This window comes from Balaenoptera musculus, chromosome 1 (assembly GCF_009873245.2).
Source record: "Balaenoptera musculus isolate JJ_BM4_2016_0621 chromosome 1, mBalMus1.pri.v3, whole genome shotgun sequence".
Classification (NCBI taxonomy): Eukaryota; Metazoa; Chordata; class Mammalia; order Artiodactyla; family Balaenopteridae; genus Balaenoptera; species Balaenoptera musculus.
In genome coordinates, this window is record NC_045785.1 from 73,911,257 (window position 1) to 73,929,115 (window position 17,859).

The window sequence follows — 17,859 nt, forward strand, 5'->3', positions numbered from 1 at the left end:
TACCATAACCTTGGTCAGAATTACTAAACAGTACACACATACACATAAAGACCTTTCCTGGATCTCTATTATCATTCAAAATAATAATAATAACAGCTTTCTTTCAAAGAGTGCTTCTTATGTGCCAGGTACTGTGCTAAATGTTAAATTAACATTTATCCCCTTTCATTCTCTGGGTAATTGCTGAGGTAGACACTGTTATTCTCATGTTAGAAATAAAAAAAAAACCACTGAAGTAGTATACTTAATGTGCTCACAGTCACAAAGTTATTAAGTAGAGAAGCTCAAATTCAAAAACAGTTCAGTCTTCATACAGTAAAGGTAGGAAATCATCCACATGCAATGCTAGTAGGGAGGTTAAAAGACAAAAGTAGTCAATTCATTTGTATCCATGATAAGAAGTTAAGGGATACAAAAAACAATTAGATGTAAAATATAATATCAAAAACAGTAATCATGAAGGGAGTAGAGTACAAATGCAAGGTATCTATATATAGAGAGATTGCTATACAAAAACCTCATGGTAAACACAAAACAAAAATACCCACAAAAAAGAAAAAGAAATCTAAACATAATACTAAAGATAGTCATCAAATCACAAGAGAAGGGAACAAAAGAAGAAAGGGGAAAAAAGAAGACCTACAAAAACAAATCCAAAACGTTAACCAAATGACAATAGGAACATACATATTGATAATTATCCTAAACATAAATGGACTAAATGGTTCAACCAAAAGACATAGACTGGTTAATGGATAAAAAAAGCAGCATCCATATATGTGCTGCCTACAAGAGACTCACTTCAGACCTAGAGACACACCAGACTGAAAGTGAGGGGATAGAAAAAGGTATTCCATACAAATGGAAATCAAAAGAAAGCTGAAGTAGCAATACTTATATCAGACAAAATAGACTTTAAAATAAAGACTGTCACAAGAGACAAAGGACACTACATAATAATCAAAGGATCAATCCGAAAAGAAGATATAACAATTATAAATATATATGCACCCAACATAGGAGCACCTTAATATATAAGGCAAATATTAACAGACATAAAAGGAGAAATTGACAGTAATATAATAATAGTGGGGGACATTAGCTCCCTATTACATCAATGAACAGATCATCCAGACAGAAAATCAATAAGGAAACACAAATGATACATTAGATCAGCTGGCCTATTTATAGAGCATTCCATCTGAAAGCAGCAGAATACATATCCTTTTCAAGTGCACATGGAACATTCTCCAGGATAGATCACACACTGAGCAACAAAGCAAGCCTTGGTAAATTTAAGAAAATTGAAATCATATCAAGATCTTTTCCAACCACAACACTATGAGGCTAGAAATCAACTACAAGAAAAAAAACTGCAAAAAAACACAAACACGTGGAGGCTAAACAACCAATGGATCACTGAAGAAGTCAAAGAGGAAATCAAAAAATACCTAGAGACGAATGAAAATGAAAACACAATGATCCCAAACCTATGGGACACAGAAAAAGCAGTTCTAAGAGGGACGTTTATAGCAATACAAGCTTACCTCAGGAAACAAGAAAAATCTCAAATAAACAACCTAATCCTATGCATAAAGCAACTAGAGAAAGAAGAATAAACAAAACCCAAAGTTAGTAGAAGGAAAGAAATCATAAAGATCAGAGCAGAAATAAATGAAATAGAGACTAAAAAAAAAAACAATAGAAAAGATCAATGAAACTAAAACTGGTTCTTTGAAAAGATAAACAAAATTGATAAACCTTTAGCCAGACTCATGAAGAAAACAAGGTAGAGGGCCCAAATCAAAATCAGAAATGAAGAAGGAGAAGTTACAACTGACACCACAGAAATACAATATGCCAATAAATTGAACAACCTAGAAGAAATGGACAAATTCTTAGAAAGGTACAGTCTCCCAAGACCAAACCAGGGAGAAATAGAAAATATGCACAGAACAATTAACAGTAGTGAAATGGAATCAGTAATTTAAAAACTCCCAGTGAATAAAATTGCTGGACCAGATGGCATCACAGGTGAATTCTATGAAACATTTAGAGAAGAGTTAACACCTACCCTTCTGAAACTATTCCAAAAAATTGCAGAGGAAGGAACACTTCCAAACTCGTTCTATAAGGCCACCATCACCCTGATACCAAAACCAGACAAAGATATCACAAAAAAAGAAAATTATAGGTCAATAACACTGATGAACATAAATGCAAAAATCTTCAACAAAATACTAGCAAACTGAATCCAACAGTACATTAAAAGGCTCATACAACATAATCAAGTGGGATTTATCCCAGGGATGCAAGGATTTTTCAAAATCCACAAATCCATCAGTGTGACACACCACATTAACAAATTGAAGAATAAAAACCATATGATCATCTCAATTGATGCAGAAAAAGCTTTTGATAAAATTCAACATCCATTTATGATAAAAACTCTCCAGAAAGTGAGCATAGAGAGAACATACCTCAACATAATAAAGGTCATATATGACAAACCCACAACTAATGTCATACTCAATGGTGAGATGCTGAAAGCATTTCCTCTAAGATCAGGAACAAGACAAGGATGCTCACTCTAGCCACTTTTATTCAACATAGTTCTGGAAGTCCTAGCCACAGAAATCAGAGAAGCAAAAGAAATAAAAGGAATCCAAATTGGAAAAGAAGTAAAACTGTCACTGTTTGCCAATGACATGATGCTATACATAGAACATCCTAAAGATGCTACCAGAAAACTACTAAGCTCATCAATGAGTTCGGTAAAGTTGCTGGATACAAAATTAATATACAGAAATCTGTTGCATTTCTATACACTAACAATGAAAGATCGGAAAGAGAAATTAAGGAACAATCCCATTTACCATCACATCAAAAGGAATAAAATACCTAGGAATAAACCTACCTAAGGAGGCAAAAGACCTATATTCCAAAAACTGTAAGACACTGATGAAAGAACTTCAAGATGACACAAACAGATGGAAACATATACCATGTTCTTGGATTGGAAGAATCAATATTGTTAAAATGACCATACTACCCAAGACAATCTACAGATTCAATACAATCCCTATCAAATTACCAATGGCATTTTTCACAGAAATAGAACAAAAAAAATTTTAATTCATATGGAAACACAAAAGACCCTGAATAGCAAAAACAATCTTGAGAAAGAAGAACAGAGCTGGAGAGACCATGCTCCCTGACTTCAGACTATATTACAAAGCTACAGTAATCAAAACAGTATGGTACTGGCACAAAAACAGACATATAGATCAATGTTACAGGATAGAAAGCCCAGAAATAAACCCATGCGCTTATGGTTAATTAATCTATGACAAAGAGGCAAGAATTTACAATGGAGAAAAGAAAGTCTCTTCAATAAGTGGTGCTGGGATAAGAAGACAGCTATATGTAAAAGAACGAACATAGAACATTCTCTAATACCGTATACAAAAATAAACTCAAAATGGATTAAAGACCTAAATGTAAGACTGGATAGTATGAAACTCCTAGAGGAAAACATTGGCAGAACACTGTTTGACATAAATCGCAGAAATATTGTTTTGGATTCATCTCCTAGAGTAATAGAAATAAAAACAGAAATAAACAAATGGGACCTAATTAAACTTAAAAGTTTTGCATAGCAAAAGAAACCATAAACAAAATGAATAGACAACCTATGGACTGGGAGAAAATATTTGCAAACAATGCTACTGACGAGGGATTAATTTCCAAAATATACAAACAGCTCATACAGCTTAATATCAAAAAAACAAAGAACCCAATAAAAAAAATGGGCAGAAGACCTAAATAGACATTTCTCCAAAGAAGACATACAAATGGCCAACAGGCACTTGAAAAGATGCTCAATATTGCTAATTATTAGAGAAATGCAAATCAAAACTACAATGAGGTATCACTCTCACAGGTCAGAATGGCCATTATTAAAATGTCTATTAATACTAAAAGCTGGAGAGGGTGTGGAGAAAAAGGAACCCTCCTGCACTGTTGGTGGGAATGTAATTTGGTGCAGCCACTATGGAGAACAGTATGGAGGTTCCTTAAAAAACTAAAAATAGAGTTAATCATGTGATCCTGCAATCCCACTCCTGGGCATATATCCAGAGAAAATTCTGATTTGAAAAGATACATGCATCCCAATGTTCACAGCCGCACTATTTATGGTAGCCAAGACATGGAAGCAACCTAAATGTCCATCAACAGATGAATGGATAAAGAATATTACTCAGCCATAAAAAAGTGTGAAATAATGACATCTGCAGCAATATGGATGGACCTAGAGATTATCATATTAAGTGAAGTAAATCAGACAGAGAAAGACAAATATCATATGATATCACTTACATGTGGAATCTAAAAAAAATGATACAAATGGACTTATTTACAAAATAAAAATAGACCCACAGAAACAGAAAACAAACTTATGGTTACCAAAGGGGATAGAAGGAGTGGGGGGAGATAAATTGGGAATTTAGGATTAACATATACACACTACTATATATAAAATAGATAAACAACAGGGACCTACTGTATAGTATATGGGACTATATTCAGTATCTTATAATAATCTCTAATGGAAAAGAATCTGAAAAAGAATATATATATACATATACATGTATGTATGTGTGTGTGTGTATAACTGAATCACTTTACTGTACACCTGAAACTAACACAACATTGTAAATAAACTATACTTCAATTTAAAAAATGGTTTAAAAAAATTTGTTAATAAAAATAGCAAAGCAGTAAAAAAAACAAACAAAACAACAAACAACAAGAAAACAGTTTAATCTGACAAGACCTATGGACTTAACTACCATGCAAAAACTGCCTCCTAGTTACACCAATATTTTTTTTTTGGCCATGCTGCACGGCTTGCAGGATCTTAGTCTCCCGACCAGAGATCAAACCTGGACCCTCAACAGTGAAAGTGCAGAGTCCTAACCACTGGACTGCCAGGAATTCCCTAGTTAGGCCAATCTTGCTAGTATAGTACATTAGACCCAAACCAAGCTCTTCATCCTCATCTCTGCTCCTACATTCTAAAAACTGGACCCTTCAACCTGCTACTGTTGCACAAATGCTTTGCCCTTTCAACATTAAAATCATTTGCCTAGTATGGTGATCTACATAAGGCAGATGCTCAAAATATTTGTTTCCCTCTTCCACTCTTCATGACTCCTACCCATGTACATTCTGTTTCTTCTGCCTGTAATTTCCTTTCCCCTTTCTATGTCCAGCACATTCTGAATCATTTTTCAAGTCAGTTGGAATATTTCCTCCTCCCCCATCAAACCTTCCAGACTGCCCTAGGAAGAGTTAGTTTTCTGCATCTCTTTACTCCCGTAGCATACCTTTAATTCTTTCATAGTGGTCTTTAGCCCCTCATATTGCAATAAATCTATTCATAAGTCTATCTCCTAATATTCATCTACTGTGAACTCACTAGGGTCAGAGAATGTCTTATTCACATCTGAATCTACCACCGTTAGTATACCTAACAAGTCCTCAAAATCATTATTGAATGAAGAGTATTTAAATCAATGACATAAATATATGTTATACAGGCTCTTATCTTTTTAGTTAGCTCTCCTGAAATCTAATTCTAGCCCCTGCTATTATTTTACATAATTAAAAGTGGAATGAGAAACATGTTAAGTATTGTAAAAATCACTCAAAGTGGTTTAGAGCTAACCAATATGGCAGCCACTAGCCACATGTGGCTATGAAGCCCTTGGAATATGGTAAATGAGAAATGAGACGTCCTGTAAATATAAAATACACACAGAAATTCAAATACTTAATTTAAAAAATAATATTAAATATTTCATTAATAATTTTTGTATTTATTACATATATAAGTGGCATTTTGGATATATTAGGTTAAATAAAAAGTATTATTAAAATTAATTTGTTTCTACTTTTCTAATGTGACTACTAGGAAATTTTTAAATTAGATATGTGGCTTGCATTATATTTCTGCTGGGAAGTGCCAGTTTAGAGTTTATAATTTTACAGGGGTATTCACTGTGATTTGGGTAGGAAAACACTGGCCTGGGGAATCAGGAACCTCTCTCTCTCCTCCAAAGTCACATACATAAAGCAAGAAAGAAGGAAGGAAAGAAAGGAAGTTACATTTTAACTAACAAACAGCTCAGTCAACAAGTTAATATATCACATGGCTACAGATTTAGAGGATTAAAAAAATCATTACCTTTTCAACTTAACAACTAGTTATTCAGTCTTCCTTATATAATAATAATTTCACAACTGTTAATCAAACACTGAGAAGGCCCTGGCTGTGTCTAGAATTTAATACAGATAGGGAAAAATATTAAATGATAGCTAAAACACTAGGACTTCCTAAGGGAAGGCATTATCCAATAGACCTTAGATGAGAGGAACTTATATTTTATTAACCTTTTAATATTTCTGACATTCATGAGACGTCACCTCAAATTCTTACTGAAGAGAGCTAGAGAAGAAAGAAAAAGAGATACAGAAAGGAAAAGAAATGAAATGAAAGAAACAAGCAGGAAAGGGAAGGAAAGGAGAAGAAAAGAGAAAAGGAAAATAGAAAAGAAAAAATTTCAGAGTTCACACTCTCAATTTATAATGATCATTAAAGTTTATTTTTTATTAGGATAGAGACATTTCTACCATGGTGGTTCTATGGTTCTTAGAGGTCCTCTAGTCTAACTCTTAGTCAATTATTGAACTCTGCTCTGACAACCTCAACAAATCAGTGGAAGACACACTTTGCTAAGTTCAATCATCAGTACTAATAAGGTCTATATTGTAATTATGTTCCTCAGTTAATTTTTAGATTTCTTGGTAAATAGAAATAATTATATAATTGTCACTGCTATATTTAAAGGAGGTTTATTTTATGGTAACTATAATAATATCAGTGGTTTTATTATTATGACAAAATTTCAAGGAAATGTGATTGTTATTTTCTAGATATTTCCTATAAAGGTTATTATAATCATAGCATGGTATGGTACAAAAATAACTGGTCAGAAAATTCAGAGATTTGAGCTTTTGTCAGCCTGTGTCTTTTTTTCCCTCACTTCAAAATCATGCAATAAAAATGATCACTCAACCCCCAGGTTTGTTGCAAAGGTTATTATTTCATATTTATATTTGTAAGATAAAAAGCAGATAGTTCTTTAATGTAATCCAGGGTCACACTGTTCATTCCCATCTCAGATTTAAAAGACTTCAAAATTCTCTACAGTTTTCCTTGGTGTTAATAAACAGAGTTGTTTAGAAGAAAAAAAAAAAACTGAAATTGCTATTGCAGAATCAAAACATGAAAAACATTTTCTCACCACTCCTCAACTGTTCAACCTCACAGAAGTGCGTTCCAGTGGGAGTATGAATAAATGCATGGACATGCTTAACTCCATTCTGAAAATTAGAAAAAAAAATTATTTCCAGTAAAATTTCAACGTATGTCATAAAGCCAATTTCTTTAATTAAACTGAGAGCACGAATAAGTGAGGTAACCTTTTCAAAACGTTTCCAAGGGACTTCTTCCACATAGACTTGAACTCGAATAACATGATTAAAAGAAGAAAGGAAATGCTCACAGATATTCACAGCAAACGTTTCTATGCTTTTGATCTGTAAAAAGAAATAAATGTGAATGATCAGAAATACTTGCCCCACTTAAAAATCATTTTTAAATATCCATGGGACTCTCTTTCCTGATAAAGTGTTTTTTAGAATCAGAGAAACAAAGAATAAGAAAGAATTAGAGATGAATTGGTCCTAATCCCAATTTCTCACAAGGGCTCCTAAGTGTAGTCTCATCACCAGGTGAGACTATCCTGTTTTTAAAAGAAAACTGTGTGCAGGAGAGGATGTGTCTATCCATCAGTGGATGAGCAAAAAGGAACTTAACGTTCAGATTCTCCTCACGGTGAGCTCAGTCATCACCCATGGCAGCTAAAGTACTGCAGGATACTTCAAAACACTCTGCTCTCTTCATGAGGCTGGGAAACAGACCTCCCAGTTTCCCAAAGAAAAGTGTTAATGAAAGGTCACTTCAGCTTCCTTGCCTTGCAAACAGGCCTTCTATTGACCATCCCCAGCTCTCCACCCCCATAAAGCAGCTCCCTTCTTCCATCCAAATTCTTCAGGTTAATCTCTAGGCAATGTTTTATGGTCCTAGTACAGTCTACAGATTATTTATGGCTTTGCCTATAATTAAGCGAGACTGTATAGGTTTCCCAAGGATAGTTTTGTTTTATACCTGTTGTCTCAGAATAATTATTAATAAGCATCCTATTTCACTCTGAAAAGTATCCTGGTTTGGATAAGAAATTATACAGTCACTCTATCTACAATGAATACATTTAAATTGGTTTTAACATCCAGGTCCATTCTTTCACTTTTCTGTACTTCTCACATAGTACAGGAAATATAAGAATTTGTGTTATATAGAGACCCTCTTCTCTAACACAGTACAGAGCTTATTTTCAATTCATTTTTAAAGAAAGCAATGCCTTTTTCCATAGCCCTGCCTATACTTGCTGGGCCATTCTGATTAGCAAGAGAAAGGTTCAGGGTGTAGACAGACCTTGCAGAAATAATATTTCAATTAGTTTGTTCGGGCTTCCCTGGTGGCACAGTGGTTAAGAATCTGCCTGCCAATTTAGGAGACACGAGTTCGAGACCTGGTCTGGGAAGATCCAACATGCTGCAGAGCAACTAAGCCCGTGCACCACAACTACTGAGCCTGCGCTCTAGAGCCAGCGAGCCACAACTACTGAAGTCCGCGTGCCTAGAGCTTGTGCTCCGCAACAAGAGAAGCCACCACAATGAGAAGCCCGCGCACCGCAACGAAGATTAGACCCCGCTCGCCGCAACTAGAGAAAGCCCGCATGCAGCAACAAAGACGCAATGCAGCCATAAATAAATAAATAAATAAGTTTCTAAAAAAAATTAGTTTGTTCATTTCGTGCATTATGGGTGTGAATTTCATGCAAAAGCATGAGAAAAGAAGCTTTCCAGTCTACATTTCTTGCCTTTCTAGACTCTTAGCAAATAAAAAAATTATCTTGAATTGCCCAGAAATCTGCTGGTCGTCCAGCACAGTTTCACTCACACTTAGAGAAACCTGAGGTAAAAGTGCTAAGAGATTAGAGTCTATCAGTTCCAAGACCCTTCTGAAAAGTACAACTACCACCAAATGTGGACACTAAGTGGTCACGGAGTTGGGAAAATCAGGAAGGTATCAAAAGTTGGACAGATCTCGAAATGTATCTGATACTTGATTTTCTTCTAGAGCAATACCAAGAAGAGAAATGGTACTTTCTTCTATAAATGCACATCATTCTAAAAGAAAAAAATAATAGGACTCAAATAATTGCCTGACAAAAATGTGTAAAATTCTATTCTGAAATCTTCTCAGGGCCTTGATTTGCCAATGATCCTAATTAAGAGATAACATGTAAATTTGTCAAGTAGGATTCTCTGCCTAAAAGATGTTGTAGTGAGTTGAGAACCAAGAAAAGAGAACAAATGGGAAAAAAAGAAGAAAAGAAAAGAGAATAAAAAGGTGAGTTTAAAAAAAAAAAGCAAGATTTTCTGTAAAGCTGAGACTTTTAGAATAGAAAAGGAATTTTTTTCAATGGTTTAAATGTAAAAATAGGGTTAAAAAGTACAGGGAACTTGAAATAAGCAAGTAGTATCCTCATAATATAGTACGGTGATTTCTGCATCCAGATGGGCAGCATCTAAGAAGTAGAATGACGCATACGCCTTTGAACTTTGCCAGGACATGAACTGTGTTCTTGATGGTGTCGGTAGGGATGAGGTCTGAATTGTCTCCATGCAGGTAATCTTTTTTGGAGCTCAGAGTAAGTTGCACTGAAGTTGCCACTTCTTTAATGCTGTGATATTTTCCATCTCGCTGAATATGGAGAATTTTTACCATATCCTTCCCATAGCCAGTTCGGACAAGCTCCACCTCATCATTCTGCAATGAAAACAGTCATCTTAATGAAGAAGGCTAAATGAAAACAAGAAGTCAACTTCAATTTCTTTAAGCCTTAATTTTATCATGTAATCATGAAAGGTAAGAGTCAGAGTATTCCTGAAAGAAAGATCATGCCTTACCTTTGAAGGAGAATGAGAATTTGTATGGAGAAAAGAGAATCACAAGGAACAGATGAAAATATATCAGATTGGCCTGAAGAGAGACAGGTAGATGGCTTTCTTGATAATAATAAGCAACAACAATAATAACCATACCTCCTGAGCCAAACTATTTACTCTTATTTAATCTCTACTAACTTAATCCTTATATCAGCCCTGTGAACTAATATTATTCCCATTTTGCAGAGGGAGAAACTGAGGTTCAAAGAATTTAGGTGACTTACCCCAGTTAGTAAAGGATAGAGCCAAGAATTCACCCTCAGCTCTGTTGACTCCAAATTGTGTACTTCTAACTACTACATAAACTGCCTTCCTCTATAAAATCTTTTGACTATGTTAACTGGAAATAATTATATCCCCTTTTTTATAGAGAGTAGTATTCTGGAGAAATGGCCCTGTGATCAATAAAAACAATTTGAAAATTGCTTCTTCTACTTGCTACCAGGAAGAAGAGTAATTAGTGACAGGGTCTAGACTACCTTCAGCAGTACAGAGCCAGAGCCAAATGGCTGCAAGGAAAGCTATGCTTTTAGCGAAGAAACACTTAATAAAAGCTTGTGACTGATTCATTAGTATCCCTGTCTGAAGCTGGAGCCCTCGCTAGTGAATACGTCCATCTCCACTGCTAGACTCTATAAGACTTGTCCCTGGGCTTTATTGGTGTTTGAGAGAAGAGGCAGGAGGGAGCAGAGGGACAGGAAAACCTATTCTATTTAGCATGAAAATTAACATTAAAATGGTAGTGAGAAAAGGTGACAAAAATAAAAGTAAACCAAAAACAACATGCAGTGAGAATCTGGGGAGGGTCTCAAGGAAGAAACCTCGTCTGTGAATCCCACGTAGGCGATATGCTCAGATAGGCCAAGGGCTGCCTAAATATCTACCCACATAAAAAAATCACCAAATCCCTTGGGAGGAATTTTAAAATGCTTGCCAACATCAGAAATTATTGTCATATTCTTAATCAAAGTGGGGTAGTGAAGGTTGCCTTAAATCTTGGGGATAGAGCCTGGTAGGCCATGCTGCTGTTGGTTATTGAACATACCCTGAAGGTCTGTGGTGTCTGAATTCAGTGCTTCCTCTGTAGGAGGGACACATGTAAGGGACAACTCTTGGAGAGGTCCCTTGGATGCATCTGACCCAATCTTTGGGGGACTCATCTTCAAGAAAAGTATCAATAAGAAAACCTAAAGAGCAGACTTGAAGGATCCTAATAAGAACTATAATGCTGACAGGGAAAGAGGCACAGTTGTGTGATTGTAGTGGCTTTGAAATCAGACCAGGTCCAAATTCTGCCTTACCACTTATAGCTTTGTGGCTTGTGACAAATAATTTGATGTCCCTGAGCCTCAGTTTCCAGCTTTGTACAAATGGAGATAACTGCCCCTACAAGTAGAGTTGCTGGTGAATGTGAAAGGGCTGGCTCAGTCCCTGGTACCTGGTGGTGCAGTGAGGTCAACCCCAGTAAGAGTGGCATGTCAGGCCTGGCTGTGGATGTAGCAGCAGAAGAGATAGCAGAGGGGAACTTGATTAAGGGCACTAGTTTTTAGAGTGGGAAGCACTGCTGGAAACAGCAGAAGGAAGACTCTGGCACGTCTCGAATTGCAAGGGGTTCTACCCGGGCCAGGGAGGCACTTGGCTGGCTTGGGGTCCCTGGATGGTATGGGCTGAGGTCCAGGACCAAAGGTCTCTGAGACCTTCCATCATCCTTGGCACACAGCAGGACTTAACAAATGTTACTCCTCAGTCCCATCTCCTGCCACTAAATACCCAAGTAGGTTAGTCTGTTGAAAGCAAGTGGTACCCATGAGATACAGAGTAAGATTAAATGATAGCTACCCTTCATTTCCCTACCCCTGCTCATTAGTTCAGCTTCATATCTTGCCACACTCTATTTCAAACTCCACTTCAGCTATCCTGAGCTAATTGTGGTCACCCAGGCCCTACATGTGTTCTTCTTTGCCTGTAGGCCTTTGAATTTGCTATTACCTCTTTCTTGAACATTCTTTCTCTTCCTTGCTACCCAACTACCAATCTCTTTACCTGCCTAACTTCTTCTGACTCAACTTCTTTAAGTCTCAGATGTCACTTCCTCTAGGTAATTTGCCCCAGCCCTTCAAGTCTGGAGTAGGTGTCCCTTCTATGTGCTCTCAGAATGCTCTGTTATTGCCTTATCAGAGTCTTTACCAAATCACATTACAATAGCCTCTTCATGGGTCTGATTTATTCAAAAACAGTAAACTATGAAAGCAGAAACAATTTCTATCTTGGTCGCCATGGCAACCCCAGTGCTCAGCAGAATGCTTGGAACACAATTGGTGCTTAATAAATGTATCATGAATGACCGAATGCTGCCCTACCACCTGCACCTCTTGTGTAGTGACATGGAATAGTTCATGAAAATACCCCAAAGATTGCAATACAGGAAAAGCTGCTTCAGCTCAGACCCCAATCAGGAAGTTCCTCTTCCTGGGAAAGTGAGGAAAGCAACTTCTGCCCTCTGGTCACGACAGCCTGGAGATCACAGGCACAGCTGGCTGGAGAATAAAGGGCCAGGAAGGGCAGAATCGCAGGTAGACAAAGTTACTGACACAGCACAAAGTGTTCACATTGCTAATAAGACAGAGCATTCTAGCACTGTGCAGCTATCCTGGGGTTCATGCAAGACACACGCGGGAGAGGTCAGCACTCTTTAGCAAGCTCCCTCCTGACTGTGACGCTCTGGCAAAGGCTGAGAAATCATGTGCACTGAGAAAAGAGTCAGAATAAAGAGGACATAACCATCCGAGACTGGAGCAGGATGGAACAAGAACGGCGTGGGACACACAAGAGTCCCTCAGCAGGACCTGACAGAACAGATAACGGCCCAGGCCAGACTGAGGCTGTTCTAATCAATAAGACCTCCCCAGGTCTGCAGTCTGAGAAACCAGAAGTAGGTGCCAGAATCCTATTGTGTATAATGCACAGTGTAGGGCAGGGATCCATGTCCAAGATAACTGTACAGTAAAATCCCAAGGTTGCTCTCATCTGGAGGGTGGGCGGGTAGCTGAGAGGATGGAGTCAGGCCAAGTGTGAGTCTCTGTTCCACCACCTATTAGCTCTGTGAATGGTGGCAAATTTCTTCATTTATAAAATTAATAATAGTAGTGCCCATCTAGCAGGATTGCTGTGAGGATTACAGGACAAAAATACATAAAGTACTTAGAAAAGTGCCTGGCAAATAAGAAATGTTCAATAAATGTAGCTATGACTATCATTGATAAATAATAATTATGTCATATTTTGCATCAAAGGGTCCTTCCAGTTACTGTTAGAGAGCAATAGTCAGATGACTGTACACCAGTCCAGAGCTAGGGTGGCTAATATCAAAGACTGCTGCTATGATATGGCCTACTTCTGCCTTCATACTTTGGTTGTCTTTCCTCAGGCTTGTGTGGCTTGAGGGAACAAAGTCATAAAAGGAAACAATTTCCTAGAGTAATACTCTGGACAAAATGTCAGTAGGAGTAAATCTATACTTGGCTCTACACAGGAAAAATTCCCTTTTCTTAGACATGTCTTCAAATATAAAGGGATAGAGAATCACTGATTGCCTGCAAGTAATGTTGGAGAGAACTCTGAGAGATTTTAAATGAATCTTACGCATCTTCGCTTAGATGCTGAGTGTTCTCTTATTTCCACGTCATATTGAAAGTGATGTAGGTTGTCACTACAGGTCTAGGAGTTCTTAGCCTGGAGTCTGTTAATCTCTACAAGGCCCAGTGGATGGATTTGAGGTGGAAAAAATATTAGGAAAGATAAGGGAAAACTTTTATAGATTTTAATTTTAAAATGACTAGAATTTTCTCTCAAGTATTAGAAGAACTTTTGTAAGCATATCTCTACCCTCCATAACAGAGGGAAATACAGAAGTGCTAGCTATTTTGGACCCATCACACATATTTAAATATCAGTTCAGTTGCAGTGTGCAGTGATAGATGGAAGAACTATGTGTGGAGACATGCCCCCCTCTCTATCTTTGGAATGTGCTAGAGAAGTTCTTTCAATTTTCCACCTAGATTTTTCCTTTGCCTAGCTATTTTCTTGGGCATTTGTGAACGAGAAGACTTCTGAGAAAAACGTTGAACTAATATGAGAAAAAGGGGCACTCATATGAACTAGCTTAATATCACTCTGTTGGATCTTAATAATACATAAAGATAAGAACAATAATGATGAATAATAATCTTAGAGGCATCTGGTATTTTTTGGCTGCTTAGGATCAACTAAATCTCAGATGGAAAAATATTGATATCTGCTAGCAAATGTCATGTTGCTTTAGGCCGTAGAGTGGCTTATTTTTACTATCAAGGGGGATATGCCTTGAGTTATGTTCAAAGTGTGGCTCCAAAGGGATTTGTCAAGCAGATGTTTCAGCACAATATAATGACTCATATGAATAATTATTGCAGAAAGGGCGACCTGTCACCTAATGAAGACTCCATCTACAGGTGTTCCGTTATTTTCATACTTCTGCCTATTACAAAGGATGAGAGACTCATCACTAAATGTCAAGGGAAATGCTAATTTTCTTCTTGCCAGCCTCTCCGTAGTACCAATAGCCTTAGGGCAGGGAACTGGAACAAGGCCTCAGGAGCCTCTAGGAATAGGAGCAGAAAACCTCACAGCGAAGAATTGATAGAGACCTCCAAACATGCAGTTGGAAGGAAATTCTACTGAAATGCATACACTGAAAGATTTCTCTTTCCTAATGTATAAGACTTGAAAATAAAAATAATAGTAGCAACAATTTAGTGAGGGTTTGATGGGAAATTTCTATATATGAGTTCCTCTAACCCTTTACAAGAACCCTGTGAAGCAGATATCCTTAACCAAGTTTTACAAAGGAAGACACTAGGGTTAGGTAACTTGCCAAGGTCACACAGTTACTGGGTGACAGAGGGAGGAGGAGTACCTCGACCATTTGCCCCAAAGTGACACATTCTTTCTCACTACGTCAGAGTCCCTACACTCATTAGGGAGAGAAAGGAAGCATTCTGATCCCTCCCAGAAGGAGGGAGGTGGGCATGCTACTGCAGAAACTTGCATTTCTATACCATTTAAAATTTTTCTATCCACTAAAGACCTATATTATCTTATCTATTCCTCACAAAAACCCTGTGATTTGGTGGGAAGGACGCTTATTTTAATATAAACTAGATCAGTGATGTTAAGTGAGCTTCCCAAAGCTGACAGACAGACTGATACAGTGTAAAGGGCCCTACTGAGACTGAACAGTGTTATTCTACCTACACTATACTAGGCAGAACTTACCCAAGACTGGGAGATGCCCCCTACTCAAACCATTGGTTTTTCTAGCACTTCAGTCATTTTTCTAAATTACAGATAAATTCTAAGCTCAGATGAATTCTGTGTTTATTGCAGGGATGTTTAAACTGTGAAATAACGGAAGGAAAGAAGGGTGCTTGCCTTCTGGGGCAGGATTAAAATTCAGCTTCGTGCCTTCAACAATGGGGCACCACTTTTGAGTTGAACATTGACGTTTTTCTGGATCAGGACCATTGAAAACATGAGTAATGGAGGCTTATTTGTGGTCAATAGAACCATATCACTAAAGGACTGTTTTCAGTCCATCTGCAAAGACAAAGAAATAACTTCATCATGATAGAAAAGAAACAACGTAAGAAGGAACCAACATTTAATGAGCACCAGTTATGTGCTGGAGGCTATGTACACAGCATCTCACCGAATCCTGATAGCATTTTGTAAAGGTGCAGCTCATGAGTCCCACCTTTAGAAAAGGAAGCTGACACTCATGAGGTTAAATAGTTTGGTCAAAACTGCGTGGCTAATGAGAGGTAGGACCAGGCATGGACCCAGGTTTGCCTGATTATTTTTATGATACTCAGCTATCTCCCTGATATAACATTATAGTGAAGTTCTTTATAATGGGATTTTACCTACATACCCACAATTATTTGTTTCTCTGATTAGATTTAATTCATTCTAAAATCTGCATAACCCCAAAACTGAAGTCTCTGAAACCTTTTTTATTCAATCCATACATTCATCTCTATTTATTTAATTCCTTCTAGTGACAAGCACCGTGGTAAGTGCTGGAGATAAACAGCAAACAAGGCAGTCACTATTCTGCCCTGATAGAGATTAGAACGAACTTTAGAGTAGAATAAACTTTTCTGGTAAAGAATCAAAGAGTATTTTAGGTTTTACAGGCTGTATGATCTCTGTTGCAACTACTTAGCTCTGCCATTATGGCATAAAGTAGCTATACATAGTACATAAATGAATGAGTGTGACTGTATTCCAATAAAACTTTATTTACAGGAACAGACAGTGGGCCAGATTTGACCCACAGGAGTTTGCTGACCTCTGCTTTCTAGAGGAACTTCAGAAAAGAAACCAAGTATTTAGAACACATTATGATAATTACTCTAATTGAAAAAATACAATGGGTTTGGGACTATATTGTAAGGGACACCTAAGCTGGATTGAGAGAGATGGGGGATGGCTTCCAGGAGGAACTGGTATCCACAAAGCCCCCTAAGTGATGAGTAGGAATTAACCAAATAAAACTGTCTGGTCCTCTTCCACTTATTCTACTTATATTTCCCTTTAACCACATTCTTCATGAACAATTCTTTATTTTACAAATGCCTGAGTCATTTTGTTTGTCTCATCCCATTTCATCAAATTAATGATGCAACAAGCATTCAGCTTTCTGTCACATTCTAGATTTTACTCTGTATATTAACAGTCTTATAACAGTTTGAACAAAAATAAAGTTGAACTTAAATATGAAAATTTTATGGTATGTAAACCATACCTCAAAAAGTTATTGAGGATAAATAAATAAAGCCAACAGTCTAACTCCCAGGAGTCCTCACAGGATGACTGCACTTTGATGAAGCCAGCACAGACCAGGGTCTGGAGAAACCCAGCTTTATCTCAACCTCAAATTCTCACACATAAAGCTTTAAGGAACATGAACTCATAACCAAAAATCAAAGGTACACATGGTAGCAAAGTATCATGAGAGAGAGTCATAGAAATAACAGGTAGCAAAGTCTGACCGGCAAAGATTGGAATTATCAGACACAAAATAAAAGTCATATATTTAATATTTTTGCAGAAATGAAAGAGAAGGTTGAATAGCTTCTCTCGAGCAAGAAATAAGGCACTATAAACAAGACAAAGAAAATTTGAAAAATAACCCAACAGAACTTCTAGAAATGCACTAATAAGTGGATTAAGAAACAGATTGAACACAACTGAAGAAAGAACTAGTTATTTGTAAGAGGTAGAGTAACAGATTAATCTTGCCAAAGAGAGAATTAGAGAACTGGGAGACTGATCCAAGTAAAGAATCAGGGATTAATGCAGACACACACAAGATAGAATATATGAGAGAGACATAAAATGAACTAGAAATGAACTTATTTACAAAACAGAAACAGACTCAAAGATATAGAAAACAAACTTATGGTTACCAAAGCGGAAATGTTGGGGAGAGGGATAAATTAGGATTTGGGGAGTAACTTATGTACACTACTACATATAAAATAGATAAACAACAAGGACCTGTTGTATAGCACAGGAACTCTACTCAATATTTTGTAATATAACCTACATGGGAAA

The 17,859-nt window shown here is 37.0% G+C and overlaps 1 protein-coding gene across 2 annotated transcripts in view; it reads right to left on the reverse strand.

The window, feature by feature from the left end:
* The window catches only part of LOC118890940 (uricase), a 41,258-nt gene that overhangs the window by 20,412 nt on the left and 2,987 nt on the right, over window positions 1-17,859 (reverse strand). The window contains exons 2-5 of one of the 2 annotated variants that reach the window (XM_036844416.1): window positions 15,673-15,837; window positions 9,806-10,024; window positions 7,549-7,665; window positions 7,371-7,449 (exon numbers count right to left, since the gene is read on the reverse strand). In XM_036844416.1, coding sequence (XP_036700311.1) covers window positions 7,371-7,449; window positions 7,549-7,665; window positions 9,806-9,982 — 373 coding nt within the window. In that variant the 5' untranslated portion in view covers window positions 9,983-10,024; window positions 15,673-15,837. The remainder of the gene's footprint in view (window positions 1-7,370; window positions 7,450-7,548; window positions 7,666-9,805; window positions 10,025-15,672; window positions 15,838-17,859) is intronic. The other variant, XM_036844407.1, reaches the window with a different exon arrangement.